Source organism: Oncorhynchus mykiss, chromosome 16, assembly GCF_057628025.1.
Source record: "Oncorhynchus mykiss isolate SJ-2025 chromosome 16, ASM5762802v1, whole genome shotgun sequence".
Lineage (NCBI taxonomy): Eukaryota > Metazoa > Chordata > Actinopteri > Salmoniformes > Salmonidae > Oncorhynchus > Oncorhynchus mykiss.
In genome coordinates, this window is record NC_143037.1 from 18,780,001 (window position 1) to 18,803,257 (window position 23,257).

A 23,257-nucleotide genomic window follows, 5' to 3' on the forward strand; every position below is an offset into this window, starting at 1 on the left:
TTATACCATACTGTATGTTCTGAACAGAAGCCTACCTTGGCTTTACTTTGTCTGTGAGAGTAACCTCATACCCATTAGGCAAGAACTGGTTGAATCAACATTGTTTCCACATCATTTCAACCAAAAACGTGGAAAACTTATTGGATTTGTCTTTTATCACCCAACTTTTAACCTAAATCCAATGACATGGTGAAATGTTTTGTTGATTTCATGTTGAATTCACGTTAGTTGACAATTCAACCAAACGTAATTCAAAACTAGACGTTAATCTGACGTCTGTGCCCAGTGGGTACTTTATGTCAGCAGCCTATCGGGTCTGGCCTTTCATAAGGTAGAACATCAGAGCAGTAGTGATGACATCACTGACCTGTGGAAGGAGAGGGAGGGGTTGCTGCTGTATGACATCACTGACCTAGGGAAGGAGAATGTGGGGTTGCTGTACCAGCTGCTCCCCAACATCCGTGCCCCGCCCCCTCCCCCTCGCGGGAGTGTGTCCTCCGAGCCACTGCTCAGCCTTTCGCTGGAGGGGGCTCGCGTGGCGTCTGAGTCGCCTGTCACCGTGACGATGGAATCTGATAGGCTTGTTCCCCTCTCACAGTGGGCCAGTGGGGCGAAGCTCAACTTGACAATGTGCCGGGCGCTCTGACAGATCATCTGACCGCCCTGGATCTCTGGGGTCAGTGTGGGAAGGTCAAAGGTCAGGACCGTCTGGGTGCTGGAGGTCAGCAGCTCCTCGCTGTCCAGGCTGCAGTAGGATGTGCCCTTGGCGCGATGTGACTCCATTATGCTCTCAAAATGGCGGCTGAAGGTGTCCTCAGTCGTGCCTGCCAGACGAGGACCCGAAACCAGGATGGGCGACTTGAGGGCCGGGAGGTTGTCGAAGAAACTGTCCAATGGCCTAGATGAAAAGAGAGAAATAGGGAAAGAGGATAACAACCAAGAGTGAGGCACAGGAAGGCTCTACTTCAGGGATGTCAAACTCATAGTTATTCATTTGTTATATCTGGGTCCATATTGTCCATGAGTTTCTAGTAGTAGATAGACCATATGCTTCAAGAGAAAAATAGCCTAGATAATAAGCAAGCATCTAATCCACAATGGCTATATTTTCAATTAACTCTGAAACCATTCCAACTATTGACTTTTTCTACAACTGCCACCAGTTTGATGGCAAAACACTGACAGCAAATACATATTGACATATTGACATAGTAAAATAAAGTGTGTAAACCCAAAATATAAAGGATATTACATGCTGAAACCCTCATGTTAAACACCAATGGTATTGACTAAGTTGATTGTTTATATTTAGGATGAAGATTTTCAGCTTTGTCATTCATATTTTAAAATCATCTTATTTATTATTTCATATATTTAATATGTGATAAGGCCAGAGATAATCTGAAGTACCCAAAAAGGCCACTAAATGTCCTGTGATAGATGACATAAAATATTTGAAAGATACCAAAATTCTGGTACCCTCCCTTTGCAACACTAAATATATATATATTTTTTTATCATTCTTTTTTTTAAATTCTCAAATCACTTACGGACTAGATTGGACCCCTTCCGTCCTGCGTCCGTATGTTTGACACCCCTGTTCTACTGGGTTTCTTAGTACTGTCTAATATTCCGAATGAGTGGATCTCAAATTAATTTATTTGAGGGTGAGTCTAGTGAGTCTCCCTGGAAACGATGTTAGTTGAAAAACAGTTTTTTGAATCGCTTTGGTACAATTTTCACAAGCATGTGGTGAATTTTCTAAACTCTGAGTACAAGACTTCAAATTGGTAACTATTGTAATGTAGCCAATTTTCAATAAAATGTTTTATTGTGCATGAATGTTGTTTGTAGACATCTTTCAACACACAACAAATGATGCAAAATACAATTTTACTGTGAAACATAATGAGTACATTGGTGTAATCACCAAAACGCAACATAATATTTTCTCAATATCAACCAGTTAATCCAATAGCAAATATTTTTTCAAAATTGCCCTTTGAATGTATAGTTCAAGTCAGAAGTTTTCATACACTTAGGTTGGAGACATTAAATCTTGTTTTTCAACCACTCCACACATTTCTTGTTAACAAACTATAGTTTTGGCAAGTCGGTTAGGACATCTACTTTGTGCATGACACAAGTCATTTTTCCAACAATTGTTTACAAGACAGATTATTTCACTTATAATTCACTGTTCACTTATAATTCACAATTCCAGTGGGTCAGAAGTTGACATACACTAAGATGACTGTACCTTTAAACAGCTTGGGGACAAGGATGGTACTTTTTGGAGAAATGTCCGCTGGTCTGATGAAACAAAAATAGAACTGTTTGGCAATAATTACCATCGTTATGTTTGGAGGAAAAAGGGGGAGGCTTGCAAGCCGTAGAACAACATCCCAACCGTGAAGCACGGGGGTGGCAGCATCATGTTGTGGGGGTGCTTTGCTGCAGGAGGGGCTGGTGTATTTCACAAAATAGATGGCATCATGAGGGAGGAAAATGATGTGGATATATTGAAGCAACATCTCAAGATATCAGTCAGGAAGTTAAAGCTTGGTCGCAAATGAGTCTTCCAAATGGACATTGACCCCAAGCATACTTCCGAAGTTGTGGCAAAATGGCTTAAGGACAACAAAGTCAAGGTATTAGACTGGCCATCACAAAGCCCTGACCTCAATCCTATAGAAAATGTGGGGGCAGAACTGAAAAAGCGTGTGCGAGCAAGGAGGCCTACAAACCTGACTCAGTTACACCAGCTCTGTCAGGAGGAATGGGCCACTTATTATGGGAAGCTTGTGGAAGGCTACCCAAAACGTTTGACCCAAGCTAAACAATTTAAAGGCACTGCTACCAATTACTAATTGAGTGTATGTAAACTTCTGACCCACTGGGAATGTGATGAAAGAAATGAAAGAAATAAAAGCTGAAATAAATCATTATATTATTCTGACATTTCACATTCTTAAAATAAAGTGGTGATCCTAACTGACCTAAGACAGCGAATTTTTACTTGGATTAAATGTCAGGAATTGTGAAAAACTGAGTTTAAATGTATTTGGCTAAGGTGTATGTAAACTTCTGACCTCAACTGTGTATATATATATATATATATACCACATACCTGTGAAAATTGCACCAAAGCGATAAAATAAACTGTAGTCAAGTGATTGACTACGGTACACTGTACACTGTAAATGTTTGACCGTAGAAAACTACGAGTGGTAAAAAAAACAACGTCATCAAACTGCTTTGAGAGGTCTACTGATAAGTAGGTTGCTAGGAAGATCTCAACATGCGGCCGCAGAAAGAGACACATGTTCATACATTTGTACTGGAGTTCTTGCTAGAGATCCTGCTCCATCAGTGTTCTTGTGGGAGAAAAGAAATGATGAAACCAACTAAAAACATTAGCACCTTTGTTCTATTCACAAGGACAGAAGCTAGAAATAGATAGCACTCATTGCAGTCTGTAATGAACATGTGAGGATGCATAAATTGGTCCAAATCCTGTCAAACTTGAAATGTGTGTTTCTGTATAGCTGCGTTACATGAGTGTGTGTGTATGTGTGTGTGTGTGTGTGTGTGTATGAATTTGTATATGTCAGCATATTTGTGTGTGTGTGTGTGTGTTTGTGTATGATTTTGAGCATGTGTGTGTTTCCACGTGTCGATGCGCGTGTCCATCTCACCTCTTCAGCAGCTGACTGATCACCTGCTGCTGCTGCTGCCTCTTAATGTCCCCCTGCATCCTCACTGAGACCCAGCTCACCACCTCCTCCTCATCCTCCTCGTCATCTTCCTCCTCCTCTTCCTCCTCTCCTTCCACCTCCACCTCCTCCCCACTCGTTCTCTCATAGGGACAGACACCCAGGGGGCTGCTGCCTGTACCCGACGTGCTTTTCACGCTGCGGTTACTCCCAAACGCTGAGTCGGTGTCTTCCTGCTCAGCCAATAGCACCTCATCGATGTCGGTCTCGCGGTAGCAGCGCAGGGGCACGGCATCCAGGTCCGTCTCCGAGTACTTGAGGGTCCCCCGGATGATGCCCGTCTTTGGCGACTCCCCCACCGCCGCTGGGGGAGGAGTCACCAGCTCTACCTCCACGTGCTGCACCTCGTGATTGGCTGAGATGAGGGGGAGGGAGGTGGGGGAAGTGGGGGATTCACTGGACTGGCCACTGGGAGGAGCTGTGGAGGGTTCGATGGTACCTGCCACGATGGAACAGAGGAAGCAGTTGATATCACCGAAAAAGTACTGAAAACCCCTGCGCTACCATGCTAATGTTAATGTTGTTGTTATTGGTTGCTGAACCCCGACCTATGTGCGTGTTTTGAACATGTGCTATGATACGTGCTTAAATCACATCTACAGTATAGTGTAAACCCAGTGGGAACAGTTAAAGGGTCATAGGCTCAGAGATAAATACTATATATAGCTCTATGGGTAATAGGTATGGGTGGTAAATATGCTCTCACTTTTCTCCCCCCTGCTGGCAGCCTCCTCAGCGGGTGTCCCGAATAGGAACTCCCACTTGGCACGAGCTATCCTCTGGGAGTGGAGGGAGGGGCCTGGGACTGCAGTGCCACTGTCCGTCTGGAACACACGCGCAGACATGTACACATGGCAAATTTAACAAAATACAACATACATTTGGTTAACATTAATATCTTTAAATGATTATTTTAATGCATATACACTCCCCTACGTATTTATTTTGATAATGAAGCTAAAACTTTTAATTAGGCTCAATACTCCATATGAGGCAACAGTACATAATGTCACCTTTCATTTGAGGGTATTTTCATACATATCTGCTTTACCATTAAGACATTTTGACAAATTCACTTATATGTGTTTTAAAGTAGTCATCCAAAATGACAAATCCAAAATGCTGGAGAATAGAGACAAATTAAAAGTTTTAACTTCAATGTGCAAATAAATATGTAGGGCAGTGTAAGAAGAGAAATGTCTCACCTGTATCCCTGAAGTGGCAGCCCCTGTCTCGTTGCTCTGGTGGCTGGACTGACTGGACTCTGGGGACACACATTCCCTTTCACCTAGGCTGCCCGTCACCCCGCTGGAGCTGCGCGACGAGGACCCCGCTATCCCAATTCGCTCCCCCCCTTGAGGCTCCTCCACCCTCAGCAGGCTTGGCTGCTGCCCTTGTCCCGAAACCTCCTCCCCTTCCCCATCCCCATCCAGGCCCTCGTCCTCCTCTGGGGAGTCCAGCACCACAGGGCCCAGCAGCAGAACCTCCCTCCTCCTCTGCTCAGCCCTCTTCTGCTGGGCCGTGCTCAAGGGCTGCTGACCGGGTCCAGGTCCATGTCTGGGGCTGGAACTGGAGCTGCTGCTCTCCTCCCCTACCAGGTGGCTCCAGGGCTGCCTGGAAGTCCAGCTGACAGGGGCTTCTTCCACACTCTGGCGTATGTAGAGCCTACGGGCCAGCTCGGCACTGTCCCCCCTGTCGAAGCAGGACAAGTCGGCTGTCCTGTCCGGCTCGAAGGACCAGAAATCTCCAGTGTATTGAGGGGGCTGACAGCGGTGCAGCGTGGGGCTGTCGGTGACTCTGAGCTGGGCTCTCAGCAGCCTGGGGTCCCTCAGAGGGGAGCTGGTCTCGGCTGGGGGAAGAAATGGACGGAGGAAGCGTGAAGGCAGGGCTGGGGACACTCCTCCACCCACTACTGCGTCTGATAGGATGGAGCTCTGACCCAGAGCCCACCCTCCTCCGTGCTGTGTCCTGTGATTGGTTAGTATTGGAGTGTTGGTGTACTGTGTGCGTGACGATGGTAAAGAGTTTGCAGACTGTTGAGAGTCAGTGTCGTTGAATGCTGGTGTGTGTAGGCCGTGTAAAGGGATGTTCATCTTAACTTTCTGATGCTGCAAATGTTGCAGTTGTGCTTTTGGGACAGAACTGTTGGCTTCTCTGGACATACATCCACAGTTGGGGCTCTCTACTTCGTCTAAAGTGCTGTGCAATGTCAATGAGTTCCTCCTTACCTCTGCTAAAATAGAGGACACTTTAGTAGCCTCCACAGCTAGCCTCCGGGCCACTTCAGGGCTGTTGGATGGTGAGGAGGGTTTGCTACCACTTAGCTGGTTCAGTACAGTTCCCACCCCTAGTTTATTGCTAAGTTGGAGAATAGTCCCTTGAGGGGAGGAACTGCTGTTACAGGGCTTGTGTACTTGTCTCTGGGTGGCTGGACTCCCTGTGATAGCTTTGTCCTGACCTTCCCATTGGTGTGGGCTCTGGGCTTTGGGCCCCATACACAACCTGGGTCTCGAGTTAGGAGACATACCCAGAGCGGCCTGGCTAGCATGAGACGAAAGCTGGTCGGAGGCTGGGCTCCTGGGTAATGGCCCGCAAATGGCCCGGTTTCTATCTGTGTCCATGGCATGATTATTGCAGGCGCTGTGGCGTAGGACAGGAGAGCCGCCTGCCCATGACAGGCAACCAGCCTGCTGGTTGTGGCGGGAGCCCCTAGGACTCTGCTCGAGCCCATGGAGGATCTTACTCCTGTGCAGGGGGGAACCAAACCCAGCTTCCAGGGCAAACTGGGTGGCTGCCCTGCCAACGGGATCCAAGACGGGGTGGCAGTGGCTGGGGGAGACTGACGGTTGCTGTTGTTGCTGGATACACCCTGGGGGACGAAACGCTAGTTTGGGACTGGAGCTGCAGGAGGAGCCAGGACTACCCAACCAGATGGGGTCGCTGAGTCTCTTCCGGGGGTAGGAAGGTGGGGATGACCTCTCCTCCCTAGACCTCCTCTGACAGGCAGAGTTCTGTGGGCTCTCCACTGTCTTGACGTTAGCCTTCTCAATGTAGCTGAAGGTGACCACCGAGCGTTTGGCATCACCCCCCACCCCCTGCCCTTTGGAGGAGGGTTTGTGGGGGGTGGTGGTCCTCCCATTTCTGGAAAAGGCTGGGGAGTGGGTCAGTGCTGCTGGTAAACTCTGCCGCTTGGAGATGCTAGGTGACTGGTTGCCATTGCCTTGGTGGAGCTGGAAGCTCACTGTGTGTCTGGAGGGAGACTGGGTGTGAGTGAAGTTATGGGCTAGGCGGTGCGTTTGTGCTTTGGTAGGAGTCTGACATTTTGTCTGGCAGGTTAGCTTGGACAAAAGCCCAGCTGGCCCATCCTGTGCTGAGGCTGAGTTACTCCCAGTCCCAGGACCCTCCACTCCTCCCCCCAAGCCCCCATTCACATCCTGCTCCGGGGCTGACCTTACCTCCACGTACAGATGAAGGACTTTTCCAGACTGGGACATGACCTCACACTCGAGGCCAGGAAGAGAGAGCGAGTGATACAGAAGACAGAGACTGGCCTCCTCTCCTTTTACTAGGATTTTGTTTGTTTATCTGTTGATGGGGGTGTCACTGTATTTTTAGGACATGTTCCTTCCTACTCAGTAAGACTAAGGACATTATGGGCAAACAGAGGACAAACAGGCCCTTAGGACGCCTCCAGCAGATCTCTAGTCACCATACCTGTGAGGGGGGGGGGAGGAGAGAGAAGCTGTAGTGAGAAGTCAAACAGCTTTTCCTCAGATAACCTAGAAAGGTAATCCATCATCCTTATAGAATGCTGTACACTTCAACAGACATAGAGGTGTACTACACACAATCACATCCAATCATCCAATCTAGACTTTACAGCTTTGAGATAATAGTCTTAATCAACAACAAAGGAAAGCTGCTTTCCCTGATGACTAAATGCCAACCTTCTGTCTCTCTATCGGTTTAACACAGTGTGTTAGGTGCCCTAGTGATTGAGAATGCCATTTTATCCTGATTGGCTGTTAGAATGACCATCACAGTATCTATTCTGACAGGACACTTCAAGGTGTCTCAGTTTAGGAAGCTTTAAGCTGTAGGAAATGAAGACTTGGCTTTCTTAAGAGGAATACATTAGACAACGATGTAGTGGGAAGGAGACTGAGGACTTTTGTCATTGCTACTCGGGCATATCTTCAGTCAAATAAGCGGCGTATTCAAACCTGTCATCACCCTCTTCAATCTCACACAGCTCATATCTGTCAAACGTCTAGAATTCCCTCACAAGTCGCGTATGGAAATGTTTTCTTCTTCAAAACATGTCATAACAAAGATCTGTCAGTGTACGTCAGCATGTCACACCAAGCTGTCCCTCTTTCATCACAAAAGTTTGAACACACACACACACACACACAAAATGTTTTTAAACCAAGACTAGCCATATTTAACTATTTGCTGAACAAAAGGCTTTCAGTTAAGAAATACCTGCTGTCCAACCATCAAAAGTGTTTCCCCGTGTTGCTATGAGAAGCTGCACAGAAAGAAGGAGGAACTCAAGTGGAAGAGGGGGACAGATTGGAGCAAAGACTTGCCTTACGGTAACAGTAGGGGAAAGCGTGTGCATCGGTGGGGCTCAAATAGGACTTAACAGAACAAAGAGAATGTGTTTAAGCCTTGGAATCACACACACACGCACACACACACCACACACACACACACACACACACGTATGCACGCACGCACGCACACGCACACACACACACGCACACCACACACACACACACACACACACACACACACAGCATTTTACAAAGACTACTCCTCTATGCCTGCTTAACCCCCTTCTCTGACCCCTACCTCCCCCCACATCAGTTTCATTCCATGCTTAGAGTGCCTGTTGGGTAATGTAATTTTGGCATAAAAAAATATATTTATACTTTTAACATTATGTCATGAAGAGCACATGTTCAACTTCATAACAAACACGTTTTCCTAACTCAAGAGGTTAAATGAAGAAATATGACATTAAACTGACAATTAAAAAGTGACAGGGTGGACCATAACAGGGTTGACAATTTCAGCTTCAATCAGCCATAACTCCCCTTGTGACAGGAGGAATGGAAGCTTGTTGTGCGCAACAAGGAGGGACAATGAAATACAAGCTTAGCAAAACATTTGAACTTGTCAAAACAGCCTATCTATCTATGGGTAACAGCGTTGACGCGCTATGCTCGACTCACTCCGTTTTCAACCACAAAACACCAGGAAAATGACCAAAAAGAATAGAACCAGCTGACCTGCTTTTACAATATGATTTGACAAGCCTATTAGACGTTCAATATTTCTTTTGAAAAAATGACTTGAAAAGGAATAGTTTCACCATATTAAAACGAGAGTTCAGTTCACGTAACAGGGTTGACCTTAAACCTTGGGTACAAATGTAAATGAATCCCTCATCACATGAAATAAACAATAATCGGTCAGAAATGACTTTGTCAAAGCGACAAAATAACTAGGGCTTTACAATGATGGTGGGTCGGACAGACATGAGACATGCCAAAACGTGGAGAAATGTTGGGGTGAAGTGGGTCGGACAGACATGAGACATGCCAAAACGTGGAGAAATGTTGGGATTAAGTGGGTCGGACAGACATGAGACATGCCAAAACGTGGAGAAATGTTGGGGTCAAGTGGGTCGGACAGACATGAGACATGCCAAAACTTGGAGAAATGTTGGGGTTAAGTGGGTCGGTGTAACGGTTTTCTTCGTGAGAAGGAGAGTCGGACCAAAATGCAGCGTGTAGATTGCGATTCATGTTTAATGAAAAACCACACTAAACACAAACACTACAAAAACAATAAACGTAACGAAAACCTAAACAGCCTATCTGGTGAAAACACATAGACAGGAACAATCACCCACAAACACACAGTGAAACCCAGGCTACCTAAATATGGTTCCCAATCAGAGACAATGACAAACACCTGCCTCTGATTGAGAACCATATCAGGCCGAACATAGAACTAGACAAACTAGACATGTAACATAGAATGCCCACTCAGATCACACCCTGACCAAATCAAAACATAGAAAATACAAAGTAAACTATGGTCAGGGCGTGACAGTACCCCCCCCCCAAGGTGCGGACTCCGGCCGCAAAACCTGAACCTATAGGGGAGGGTCTGGGTGGGCATCTGTCCGCGGTGGCGGCTCTGGCGCTGGACGTGGACCCCACTCCATGACAGTTTTAATCCCCCTCCTAAACGTCCCTAAATAGGTTACCCACCACAATGATAACATGGGACAGAGGGACAGCTCGGGACAGAGGTAACTCGGGACAGATGGGTAGCTCAGCCCTGAGAGGAAGCTCAGCACTGAGAAGAAGCTCAGCACTGAGAGGAAGCTCAGGCAGGTGGTTGGATCCGGCAGATCCTGGCTGGCTGGCGGTTCTGGAAGATCCTGGCTGACTGGCGGATCCAGGAGAATCTGGCCGACTGGCGGATCCAGGAGAATCTGGCCGACTGGCAGATCTGGAAGAGTCTGGTCGACTGGCAGATCTGGAAGAGTCTGGTCGACTGGCAGATCTGGAAGAGTCTGGTCGACTGGCAGATCTGGAAGAGTCTGGTCGACTGGCAGATCTGGAAGAGTCTGGTCGACTGGCAGATCTGGAAGAGTCTGGTCGACTGGCAGATCTGGAAGAGTCTGGTCGACTGGCAGATCTGGAAGAGTCTGGACGACTGGCAGATCTGGAAGAGTCTGGACGACTGGCAGATCTGGAAGAGTCTGGACGACTGGCAGATCTGGAAGAGTCTGGACGACTGGCAGATCTGGAAGAGTCTGGACGACTGGCAGATCTGGAAGAGTCTGGACGACGGGCAGATCTGGAAGAGTCTGGACGACGGGCAGATCTAGAAGAGTCTGGTCGACTGGCAGATCTGGAAGAGTCTGGTCGACTGGCAGATCTGGAAGAGTCTGGACGACTGGCAGATCTGGAAGAGTCTGGACGACTGGCAGATCTGGAAGAGACTGGTCGACACAGACTGGCTGCTCTGGCTGCTCCATGCTGACTGACAGCTCTGGCTGCTCCATGCTGGCAGACTGCTCTGGCTGCTCCATGATGACTGGTAGCTCTGGCTGCTCCATGCTGACTGGCTGCTCCATGCTGACTGGCTGCTCCATGCTGACTGGCAACTCTGGCTGCTCCATGCTGACTGGCTGCTCCATGCTGACTGGCTGCTCCATGCTGACTGGCTGCTCCATGCTGACTGGCGGCCCTGGCTGCTCCATGCTGACTGGCGGCCCTGGCTGCTCCATGCTGACTGGCGGCCCTGGCTGCTCCATGCTGACTGGCGGCCCTGGCTGCTCCATGCTGACTGGCGGCCCTGGCTGCTCCATGCTAACTGGCAGCTCTGGCGGCTCCTTGCAGACTGGCAGCTCTGGCGGCTCCTTGCAGACTGGCAGCTTTGGCGGCATCCTGCAGACTGGCAGCTCTGGCGGCTCCTTGCAGACTGGCAGCTCCATGCAGACTGGCAGCTCTATGCAGACTGGCAGCTCCTTGCAGACTGGCAGCTCCTTGCAGACTGGCAGCTCTAAGCTAACTGGCAGCTCTATGCTAACTGGCAGCTCTATGCTAACTGGCAGCTCTATGCTAACTGGCAGTTCTGAACAGGCGGGAGACTCCGGCAGCGCTGTAGAGAAGGCAGGCTCTAACAGCGCTAAACAGGCGGGAGACTCCGACAGCGCTGAAGAGAAGGGAGGCTCTGGCAGCGCTGGACAGGCGAGGCGCACTGTAGGCCTGATGCGTGGTGCTGGCACTGGTGGTACTGGGCCGAGGACACGCACAGGAAGCCTGGTGCGGGGAGCTGCTACCGGAGGGCTGGGGTGTGGAGGTGGTACTGGAAAAACCGGACCGTGCAGGCGCACTGGAGCTCTTGAGCACCGAGCCTGCCCAACCTTACCTGGTTGAATGCTCACGGTCGTCCTGCCAGTGCGGCGAGGTGGAATAGCCCGCACTGGGCTATGCAGGCGAACCGGAGACACCGAGCGCAAGGCTGGTGCCATGTAAGCCGGCCCAAGGAGACGCACTGGGGACCAGCTGCGTAGAGCCGGCTTCATGGCATTAGGCTCGACGCTCAATCTAGCCCGGCCAACACGCGGAGCTGGAATATACCGCACCGGGCTATGCACCCGCACTGGAGACACCGTGCGCACCACTGCATAACACGGTGCCTGTCCGGTCTCTCTAGCCCCCCGGTAAGCACAGGGAGTCTGCCCAGGTCTCCTACCTGGCGTAGCCATACTCCCTGTTAGCCCCCCCCCAATAAATTTTTGGGGCTGCTTCTCAGGCTTCCATCCGCTACGTCGTGCTGCCTCCTCATATCTGCGCCTCTCCGCTTTCGCCGCCTCCAGTTCTTCTTTGGGGCGGAGATATTCTCCTGGCTGAGCCCAGGGTCCTCTTCCTTCTAATTCGTCCTCCCATGTCCATACCTCCTCTTTGGGCTGCTCCTGTTGCCTCTTCTCCTGCTGCACCTTTGGGCGGCTACACTCCCCTGGTTTAGCCCAGGGTCCTCTCCCGTCGAGGATTTCCTCCCATGTCCAGAAATCCTTATTGCGCGTCTCCTCGCGCTGCTCCTGCCTGTTGACACGCTGCTTGGTCCTTTTGTGGTGGGTGATTCTGTAACGGTTTTCTTTATGAGAAGGAGAGTCGGACCAAAATGCAGCGTGTAGATTGCGATTCATGTTTAATGAAAAACCACACTAAACACAAACACTACAAAAACAATAAACGTAACGAAAACCTAAACAGCCTATCTGGTGAAAACACATAGACAGGAACAATCACCCACAAACACACAGTGAAACCCAGGCTACCTAAATATGGTTCCCAATCAGAGACAATGACAAACACCTGCCTCTGATTGAGAACCATATCAGGCCGAACATAGAACTAGACAAACTAGACATGTAACATAGAATGCCCACTCAGATCACACCCTGACCAAATCAAAACATAGAAAATACAAAGTAAACTATGGTCAGGGCGTGACAGTCGGACAGACATGAGACATGCCAAAACTTGGAGAAATGTTGGGGTTAAGTGGGTCGGACAGACATGAGACATGCCAAAACTTGGAGAAATGTTGGGATTAAGTGTGTCGGACAGACATGAGACATGCCAAAATGTGGAGAAATGTTGGGATTAAGTGGGTCGGACAGACATGAGACATGCCAAAACGTGGAGAAATGTTGGGGTTAAGTGGGTCGGACAGACATGAGACATGCCAAAACGTGGAGAAATGTTGGGATTAAGTGGGTCGGACAGACATGAGACATGCCAAAACGTGGAGAAATGTTGGGATTAAGTGGGTCGGACAGACATGAGACATGCCAAAACGTGGAGAAATGTTGGGATTAAGTGGGTCGGACAGACATGAGACATGCTAAAACTTGGATTTTCTGAGAAAACAGTACATTTATTTGAATGAAAATGCACTACTATTGGAATTTTAGTTTAGTTAGTTTAGTTAGACTGTAGATGTATGTGATCCTATTGTTAAATTGCATGTTTAATCTCATGATAAAATGTAATATATATATTTTTAAACCTTTATTTAACTAGGCAAGTCAGTTAAGAACAAATTCTTATTTTCAATGACAGCCTAGAAACAGTGGGTAAACTGCCTTGTTCCGGTGGCAGAACGACAGATTTTTACTTTGTCAGCTCGGGGGATTCAATCTAGCAACCTTTACAGTTACTGGCCCAATGCTCTAACCACTAGGCTACCTACCACCCCACACAATGTCTCAAGAACATAAAACGCCTTCTATTCGTGGAACGACCCCTCGCACCTTCATTCAGCGGAGCTGGCACCAACTCACAGGCAATGTAGACGCCTTAATGAGGCTTTTAGACAATTTCTTACAGTCGTTTTACAGCAGTGGGCCCCATGAGGTCCCATTGTCTAAGGGGTGTCAACAGGAAGATAATCTCCTTAACCAGTTTCCTAAACGTGACAGCCACTCCTGTTCCTGGTAGCAATGACCTCACCTCAGAGAGCTACTGGCTGATGAACCACAACTATCAGTTATGTTTGTAGCTGTCAGGCCATCAGCTGAAAGACGACACCTGATGAGCCTCAACTTCATTGACCCCCTACTATCCATTACTACGTCGGCCCAGGCAGGACTGTGAGGGAGAAAAAGACAGAAAGAGACAGAGGAAGAGAGGATGAAAAAATCTGTGTAAACGAGAGGGAGAGAAGAAGTGGCAGGAGGAGAAAGTGATCAGAGTGGAGATTTACAGGAAGTAGCCTGGGGTAACAGAATGACATAGGGCTTAGGTAAGCAACACTTCCCGACTAGCACCCAGATGCCATGGAACAGAGTTAAGGGACATATTGTCCTCCTCCTCGTCTATCCTTAGTACCGGTGGTATACATGCTGCAGTGCCACCCTTGAAAGCCCTGCTCACTGAGAGTTGGCCAAGTTGGCATGCAGGCTGGCGGGATATGGGCGCTCTCCAGTCACAAACACACACACACCGGTCTGCCGTGCCAAGAGTCACAATGGAGCGAGATCATTACCACTAGCCAGCTGCCATGTGGTTACTGATTTACTGTTGACTTGGACTTAAAGGAAAAGTTGTGATAACATTTCTTTCCTTCTTAATGCGTTTGAGCCAATCAGTTGTGTTGTGACAAGGTAGGGGGGGGTATACAGAACATAGCCCTATTTGGTAAAAGACCAAGTATTTTATTATGACAAGAACAGCTCAAATAAGGAAAGAGAAACAACAGTCCATAATTACTTTAATCACATGAAGGTCAGTCAATCAGAAACATTTCAAGAACTTTGAACGTTTCTTCAAGTGCAGTCGCAAAAACCATCAAGCGCTATGATGAAACTGGCTCTCATGAGTACCGTCACAGGAAAGGAAGACCGAGAATTACCTCTGCTGCAGAGGATACATTTATTAGAGTTACCAGCCTCAGAAATTGCAGCCCAAAATGCTTCATTGAATTCAAGTAACAGACACATCTCAACATCAACTGTTCAGAGGAGACTGTGTGAATCAGGCCTTCATGGTCGAATTGCTGCAAAGAAACCACTACTAAAGGACACCGATAATAAGAAGAGACTTGGACATTAGACCGGTGGAAATCTGTCCTTTGGTCTGATGAGTCCAAATGTAAGATTTCTGTGTCTTTGTGTGTCTTTGTGAGAAGCAGAGTAGGTGAATGGATGATTGCATGTGTTGTTCCCACCCCGAAGCATGGAGGAGGAGGTGTGATGTTGTGGGGGTGCTTTGCTGGTGACACTGTCAGTGATATATTTAGAATTCAAGGCACACTTAACCAGCATGGCTGTTGGAAAAGCATTCCAGGTGAAGCTGGTTGAGAGAATGCCAAGAGTGTGCAAACCTGTCAAGGCAAAAAGGTAGCTACTTTGAAGAATCTCAAATCTCAAATATATTTTGATTTGTTTAACACTTTTTTGGTTGCTACATGATCCCATATGTGTTATTTCATAGTGTTGATGTCTTCACTATTATTCTACAATGTAGAAAATAGTAAAAAATAAAGAAAAACCCTTGAATGAGTAGGTGTGTCCCAACTTTTGACTGGTACTGTAATTACTGTGACATATATAATAGAATCAGATATAGGATGAGAATGCCATGGTTAAATCAGACGTAAGTCAGAAACTGCTGAATCTTATCAGAGATACCGATTGTCTGATGTCCTTGGGTTGTATGGATTTCTCCTCCATTTCTGCTCTCCATGACAACCCAAGGAGCTTCTCCATTCGTGGCTCTATGAGGCTTGTTACAGAAGGACAGACACAAAGCACAGAGGACGGACACACACCAGGCGAATTCGACACCCCTCCAGCAATCAGCGCAAGGGGGCTCAGGGTATGTGTGTGCGTACGTGTGTGTTTGAGTCAAATCACACAGATAATTAAACCCCAGTGAACACAGATAGCTAATATTAGACTGCAGGGAAACGGCGGTGTGAGCGTGCTAATATTAGCCACAAGCTTGCTTGCTGACCGTCTTAAGCAGGCTGCTATGATTTCAGCAGCATGACAGCAGGCTTCGCAGTGTTGTGACGCCTCAAAGGTAGGAGAGAAGAAAAGTTTTGTAGTCCCTTCATGTGTGAGAAATACGGCCATAGCAAAAACATGACTCTGGCAATTCTGTCTATACTCTCATTGATTGAATGTTGACCGCATGGATTCGTTGGGATAGTATGACCGTTGGTCATTGTTCACTGTATATCTCACACATATCTGAAGCAGATGCTTAGTAAGGAGCGACAGCTCCTACAATACACTACAAACTCAATGAACCTCCAATATGCTGTACTGAATTAATAGCGCAGAGAAGCTTACTAACAAGGCTGATGTAATATGAGAGTTGTACCGTACTGTACGTAGCTGCCCTTAACATTTAAAATATGACTCTGGTTGGAACATGGACAAAGCCATCTCTCTCTCTCAACTTTCTTCCAAGAGGGACTGAGACAGAGACAAAGATGAAGGTGCGCTGACTCATACAGGCGGCACAAAGGAAAACAGAGAGAGAGAGAATGTTTGTCTGTCTGTCTGTCTGTCTGTCTGTCTGTCTGTCTGTCTGTCTGTCTGTCTGTCTGTCTGTCTGTCTGTCTGTCTGTGCATGTCAGAGAGAGAGAGAGAGTTGTCTGTCTGTCGGTCTGTCTGTGCATGTCAGAGAGAGAGAGAGAGCGAGAGAGAGAGAGAGAGCAAGAGAGAGTGTCTGTCTGTCTGTCTGTCTGTCTGTATGTATGTATGTATGTATGTATGTGCATGAGAGAGAGAGAGAGAGAGAGAGAGACAGAGAGAGAGAGAGAGAGAAAGAGAGTGAGGGAGAGAGAGAGGGAGAGGGAGAGATGGAGAGGGAGAGAGAGAGATAGACAGACAGAGAGAGAGAGAGAGAGAGGGAGAGAGAGAGAGGGAGAGGGAGAGGGAGAGATGGAGAGGGAGAGCGAGAGAGAGACAGAGAGAGAGAGGGAGAGAGAGAGAGAGAGAGAGAGAGAGAGAGAGTGAGGGAGAGGGGGAGAGAGAGGGAGAGAGAGAGAGAGAGGGAGAGGGAGAGAGGGAGAGAGAGAGAGAGAGGGAGAGAGAGAGGGAGAGGGGGAGAGGGAGAGAGAGGGAGAGAGAGAGAGAGAGGGAGAGAGAGAGAGAGGTGGAGAGAGAGAGAGAAATGAAGGAGAAAAGACGTGTTTTCCATCAGTACTCACTAGTGGAATGGTATGAAGTGGTACATGACCTTGTGGCAGGTAAAGATCTATTCTTCACTGCTTTTGTGACTTTTTTAAAGAAACAATGAAGAATGACATAGCAAAGCATTTCAGGAGAAAAACAGCATGTGACTAAGACACACCCCAATGTTTTGTTTTCTAGAAAACATCCCTTTAACTCAAGCTCTTTCTGGGCCAGCAGCACATTGTTCAGTTTAAGACAAGGAGGCTTATGTGTTCATCCATGTATTGATTGATGGAGCATCAGTATTATTAACAGGAGGGTCACATGTATTTTATTAGTGACTGTAGGGTGGAGGTAGGAGTGAAAACGCATATTTGAATCTACTTCACAACTATGATCAAATGCGCTCAATTGTTCTTCCTCTCTTTGAACCCCAGAGACAGTCTCTAAGCCAGCTCATGTTTGAGAAAGAAAACCCAGTCCTTGGAGACATTACCAACACAGGAGAAAAAACATCTCAGTGCTAAGTCCTAAACTGTCCTAAACTGAACCGGTTTTCAGGACTCGATGAGAACTAATTAATACAAGGGCTATTTTGTTTTCAATTAGCACTGTTTTCCAGTGAGGCATCTGGTTGGCCCCACTATCTGAGAGAACAGAGTTAACATGCGCTACATTGATGAAGGGACTGAAGCTACTGGCTCTGATAAAGGGAAGGAAACTGTCAGCGTCTGGGCATTATTTTCCTACTGAGAGCCAAACAAAAAGATTCCAGACGCCTCATTTAGATAATCCACATAGCAGGTTCTTCAATACTGACCTGTATATTTTTAACCATCGCACACACACACACACACACACACACACACACACACACACACACACACACACACACACACACACACACACACACACACACACACACACACACACACACATACACACACACACCTTCACACACCTTCACACACCACACACACCACACACACACACACACACACACACACACACACACACACACACACACTATAGTAGTACTGGGTTTTGAATTACGATACAATGAAAAAAAAATAACCAAGTGTTTGATGCATTGCACTTATGCAAAATCCTGCTCAGTTCTTCTGTAAAGTACCTATATGTGGGACAGAAAAACTACTTGAAAGTGCTTACATTGACATGCCCTCATATTCTAAGTATACACTAACATTGACACACCCCCATGCATACACATTCACTCACAACTGCTCGCTCTCACGCACACACGAGCGTGCACACACACACCCCTCGCAGGCAAACCACACATTCAAACAGGCTAACTTTCCCATGCTCTGACTAATCCTCATCTCTTCAGTTAGTCATTATAATTACACCCAAACATTAGATACAGTACACACCTTCCTCCTCTGTCGAAGCCTTCTGTTATCCTGGTGAAGCTTTATCGTGATCCACCACACAGTGCAGAAACAGCAGAGGGAGAAGCAGCAGCGGCAGCCTCACACATATAGCCAGCCGAATCTCCTCTCCTGCCTCCCTGCCTCTCTTCTCTTCCCTCCTTCTCTATCACCTCTTCTTCTCCCCTCAGCATGCTCATCCGCAGTGGATTTACACCTCCCACATGACTTCTTAGTCCGTCTTCTCTCCTTCCTTCTTGCCCTCTTTTCTTCCTTCCTTACCCGGCTGCAGCATGCAGTAGATGCATAGACCTGCCCAACTACTCCAGGCTGCTGCTATACTGGCCAGCCTCCCCCTGCAGGCAACACTGCCTCAGACCACACCCACTAGCCACCCCACTAACCAATCAGCACACTCAAACCGGCTGGCCCTCCCACTCTGCCTCACACACTGTGTGTGTGGAGTAGTTTGTGGTGGGGTAAATGGTCGAAGTGAGTGTGGTGGTGGGTACAGGAGTTTTAGGGTTGATTTCTAGGCACAAAGGGCACAAGGACAGAAGGGAAGTGTGACATGATCGAGTTTAGGAGGGAGTTGGCAGATGGGAGAGGAACAACAATATATAGCCAAACCCTGACCAATGCAGCTACTGTAGTACAGTGCCTTCGGAAAGTATTCAGACCCCTTGACTTTTTCCACATTTTGTTAAATTACAGCCTTATTCTAAAATGGATTAAAAAAAAAATCCTCATCAATCTACACACAATGCCCATAATGATAAAGCAAAAACAGGTTTTTAGATTTTGTAGCAAAATTAAATATTACATTTACGTAAGAATTGCGACCCTTTACTCAGTACTTTGTTGAAGAAACTTTGGCAGCGATTACAGCCTCGAGTCTTCTTGGGTATGACGCTATAAGCTTGGCACACCTGTATTTGGGAGTTTCTCCCATTCTTCTCTGCAAATCCTCTCAAGCTCTGTCATGGTTGGATGGGGAGCGTTGCTGCACAGCTATTTTCATGTCTCTCCAGAGATGTTTGATCGGGTTCAAGTGCGGGCTCTGGCTGGGCCACTCAAGGATATTCAGAGACTTGTCCCGAAGCCACTTCTGCTTTGTCTTGGCTGTGTGCTTAGGGTCGTTATCCTGTTGGAAGATGAACCTTCATTCCAGTCTGAGGTCCTGAGTGCTCTGGAGGAGGTTTTTCATCATGGATCTCAATGTACTTTGCTCCGTACATCTTTCCCTTTCCCAGTCCCTGCCGCAGAAAAACATCCCTACAGCATGATGCTGCCACCACCATGCAGCACCGTAGGGATAGCCAAAGAGCCAAAGAGTTCCATCTTGATTTCATCAGACCAGAGAATCTTGTTTCTTATGGTCTGAGAGTCGTTAGATGCCTTTTGGAAAGCTCCAAGTGAGCTGTCATGTGCCTTTTACTGAGAAGTGGCTTCTGTCTGGCCTCTCGACCATAAAGGTCTGATTGGTGGAGTGCTGCAGAGATGGTTGTCCTTCTGGAAGATTCTCCCATCTCCACAGAGGAACTCTGGAGCTCTGTCAGAGTGACCAAAGGGTTCTTGGTCACCTCCCTGACCAAGGTCCTTCTCCCCCGATTGCTTAGTTTGGCCGGGCGGCCAGCTCTAGGTAGAGTCTTGGTGGTTCCAAATTTCTTCCATTGAAGAATGATGGAGGCCACTGTGTTCTTGGAGACCTTCAATGATGCAAAAAACTGTTGCCTCGACACAATCGTGTCTTGGAGCTCTATGGACAATTCCTTTGACCTCATGGCTTGGTTTTCACTCTGACATGCATTGTCAAATGTGGGAGCTTATATAAACAGGTGTGTGCCTTTCCAATCATGTCTAATCAATTGAATTTACCACAGGTGGAATCCTATCAAGTTGTAGAAACATCTCAAGGATGATCAATGGAAACAGGATGCACCTGAGCTCAATTTCCAGTCTCATAGCAAAGGGTCTGAACACTTATGTAAATAAGGTATTATACATTTTCCCAGATTTTGAAAAACCCGTTTTCGCTTTGTCGTATGGGGTATTGTGTGTAGATTGACGAGGAAAAACATTCATTTAATCAATTTTAGAACAGCACTGAATATAATACTCACCACACACACACACACCCACACCAACACCCACACCCACACCCACACCCACACACACACACACACACACACACACACGTCTGAACATGTACTTGAATAAACAAATCATAACTAACCTTCAGTATGAGCTGTAGGTTTAGGGTTATATAGCCATATGTACAATGCATAGGCAACATGAATAATGTAAACGTATCACGCAATGAATATGGGTGGCTTAATAATTCAAGGAAATATTAAATCTTGTTCCTCTTATAACCAGCAATAAAATGTGTTTTGAAACCTTCTGTATTTGGCAAAGTGGTATTGATAAACCCCTATGGACCACACGTGCTTATCAAACTATGGCCTATTAGATAACCAGAGATATTCTCATCCATGAGATCCAAGATGAAACTGTAGGAAGATCTGAGTACTATGAAGGAACTGACAGAGATCAGCCTGAGAGGACCTACAGAAGTTAACCAAAAAGCTAAGCTTTGCTTCGAGCACCGTTGTGACTCAAAGTTCCATTGAAACTGATATAATTTGAAGTCCTAAAGATTTCTAAATTATATCCCTATAATTGTGATATTGAGAGAGATATCCCAAAGACGACAAAATCAGAATTTGAGATATGGGACTGCGCAGCCATGTCTTGTTGCATCCGGAGTGACAGTGGAGAGATCCTGCTGTGAAGTCTTAAAGCATTCTCAGACGCTCAGAACAGCACAGAAAGAAAGATTACGGCACACTTCTCAGTCTTATGAAATATTAAAGAGCCTCGCTGGTAGCTTTAAATAAGAGCAAACCTGTATTTTTCAGTGCCTTTCCATCCTGTGTGAAGTGTGCCGATGCATTTCCTGTCATGGGGTGTGACAATCTCTAACGTATACCACGTGACACAACAGAACAGTGGCGATCAATGAAAAGCCCATATTTTTGCTCTCCTTCTATAAAAGACTGATGCTCAGTGGTGTAGTGGTGCTGGAGAAGTGGGTATACTCCAATTTAGCCATCTACTTCCCATACGGGACAAAGGAAAGGTGCCCTGTGTAAAAATAAATACATGATATGACAAACAGTGACATAGATTCTGAATGACCTAAAATGACAAATCCCATATTGGTCTTTCACAGTCAGGCCAACCCAACCTTAATTCAAGTGCACACGCGCCTAGCACTGTTGGTTGGTTATCAGTGTTTCTGTAGCACATGAGATGTTACTGGATTGATACAAATAACTATGATGTCATTCCGCCAGCTAGTTAACATTGCAGCTAGTAGCTAGTTAACATTGCAGCTTGTAGCTAGTTAACATTGCAGCTAGTAGCTAGTTAACATTTAATTGAGAAGACAGTTAGAAGAAGACGGTTAGGCCTACCAGAAGGTTATTATCATCTCTCTATTTTTCATGTTCTTTACTTGTTTGAAACCTGGGCATTTTACTTCATATTATGAGGCATGCACTCCAAAAATGAGGGGTTAAACAAGGGTTCTTCTAAGATCCTCGAAGTTCTTTGAAGAACCGTAGGGATCTTGGCACTGAAAATTGCCCCCAAAAGGTTCTTCCAAGAACCCCACAGAAGGTGGGGTTAATCGAGGAACCTCCTTAGTTGGTGGGGGTTCTTGCAGGAACCTAACTGCCCAATTGAAACGTTTGGGTTTTCATTTGAAAGGACAGCAGGTGCAGGCCTACTTAAATGAAACATGTAAAGATCTCCTCCATTTAAGATAAGGTTTGTCTCTTGTACGATCGAAATGTATATTGTTGTATGATGATACCATCTCTCTTTGCGTATTTGTGCAAATCTTTCTAAAAAAACGGAGAAATTACACAATTCAATGGATATCAATCAACAGAGGTAATAATATGTTGGCTATAAGAATATGTTGATGGCTAGCTGTATTGGGTGCAGATGACTGAACTGCTCACTTTTTGTGTCTGTGTCTGCAGGTATACAGACGAGGAGGCACACAAAGGTATGTCAATTGGTAAGTATGTTATGCAGATCACATGTACCATCCTCCTCCCTTTTCTATTCACATTTCCACCCCCCAAAAAAACCCAAGGTATGAATACAGCCGTGTGCATGTTTTGTTAACCATCTGTATGATAGATTTTTGGGGATTCACAGACTTCACCTCTGATGAATATAGCAGGAAACGTGTTCGATCACATTGCACTGCAAAATCAATCTGGCTATGGATACGGAGAACATCACCACATTAACATCAACACACCAGAGGATATACCCATTAGACTTGGGGCTCTGCTGTGAGTTTACCTCCTATTTAGATTAGTGCTTTGCCACTAAAATCAGAATAAACACTGACAACTAAAACATTGTGTTATTGTTTTAATTGTTATGAGTATCATTATTATTAATAATAATAATAGGGGGGGTAGTTAAAAAAATGTACCCCTAAAGGTTCTTCAAAAGGTTCTTCAAAAGGTTCTTCGTGTATCCACTAAAAGGGGTTCCCCCACAGTTTAAATTTGAAGAACCCCTACAGGATACTCCAGGAACCTTTTCTTTTTAGAGGGTTCTTACTTTGCTTTAAAGTAGCCAAATGTCAAAATCCCACCTTAGAAATGTGGATGCTATTATTTTATAAAGATTTCCTCATATGTGTTCTGCTTTTGTATTGGTTTTCTTTAAACTTTATTTGATTGTTTAGCATCCAAAGGCATCCTAGTCATATTAGCACCCTTGATAGTTGTTGCATCTCTGTTCTTGAAACCGCTCACATGTGCAGAGCACAGTTT

The 23,257-nt window shown here is 46.4% G+C and overlaps 1 protein-coding gene across 1 annotated transcript in view; it reads right to left on the reverse strand.

The window, feature by feature from the left end:
- LOC110491528 (uncharacterized) overlaps positions 1 to 18,757 on the reverse strand; it is a 69,638-nt gene extending 50,881 nt beyond the window's left edge. The window contains exons 1-5 of the mRNA XM_036946406.2: positions 18,396 to 18,757; positions 4,982 to 7,490; positions 4,483 to 4,600; positions 3,699 to 4,215; positions 368 to 898 (exon numbers count right to left, since the gene is read on the reverse strand). Of these exons, the coding sequence (XP_036802301.2) occupies positions 368 to 898; positions 3,699 to 4,215; positions 4,483 to 4,600; positions 4,982 to 7,270 (3,455 nt within the window). The 5' untranslated portion in view covers positions 7,271 to 7,490; positions 18,396 to 18,757. The remainder of the gene's footprint in view (positions 1 to 367; positions 899 to 3,698; positions 4,216 to 4,482; positions 4,601 to 4,981; positions 7,491 to 18,395) is intronic.
- Between the last annotated feature and the right edge of the window lie 4,500 nt (positions 18,758 to 23,257).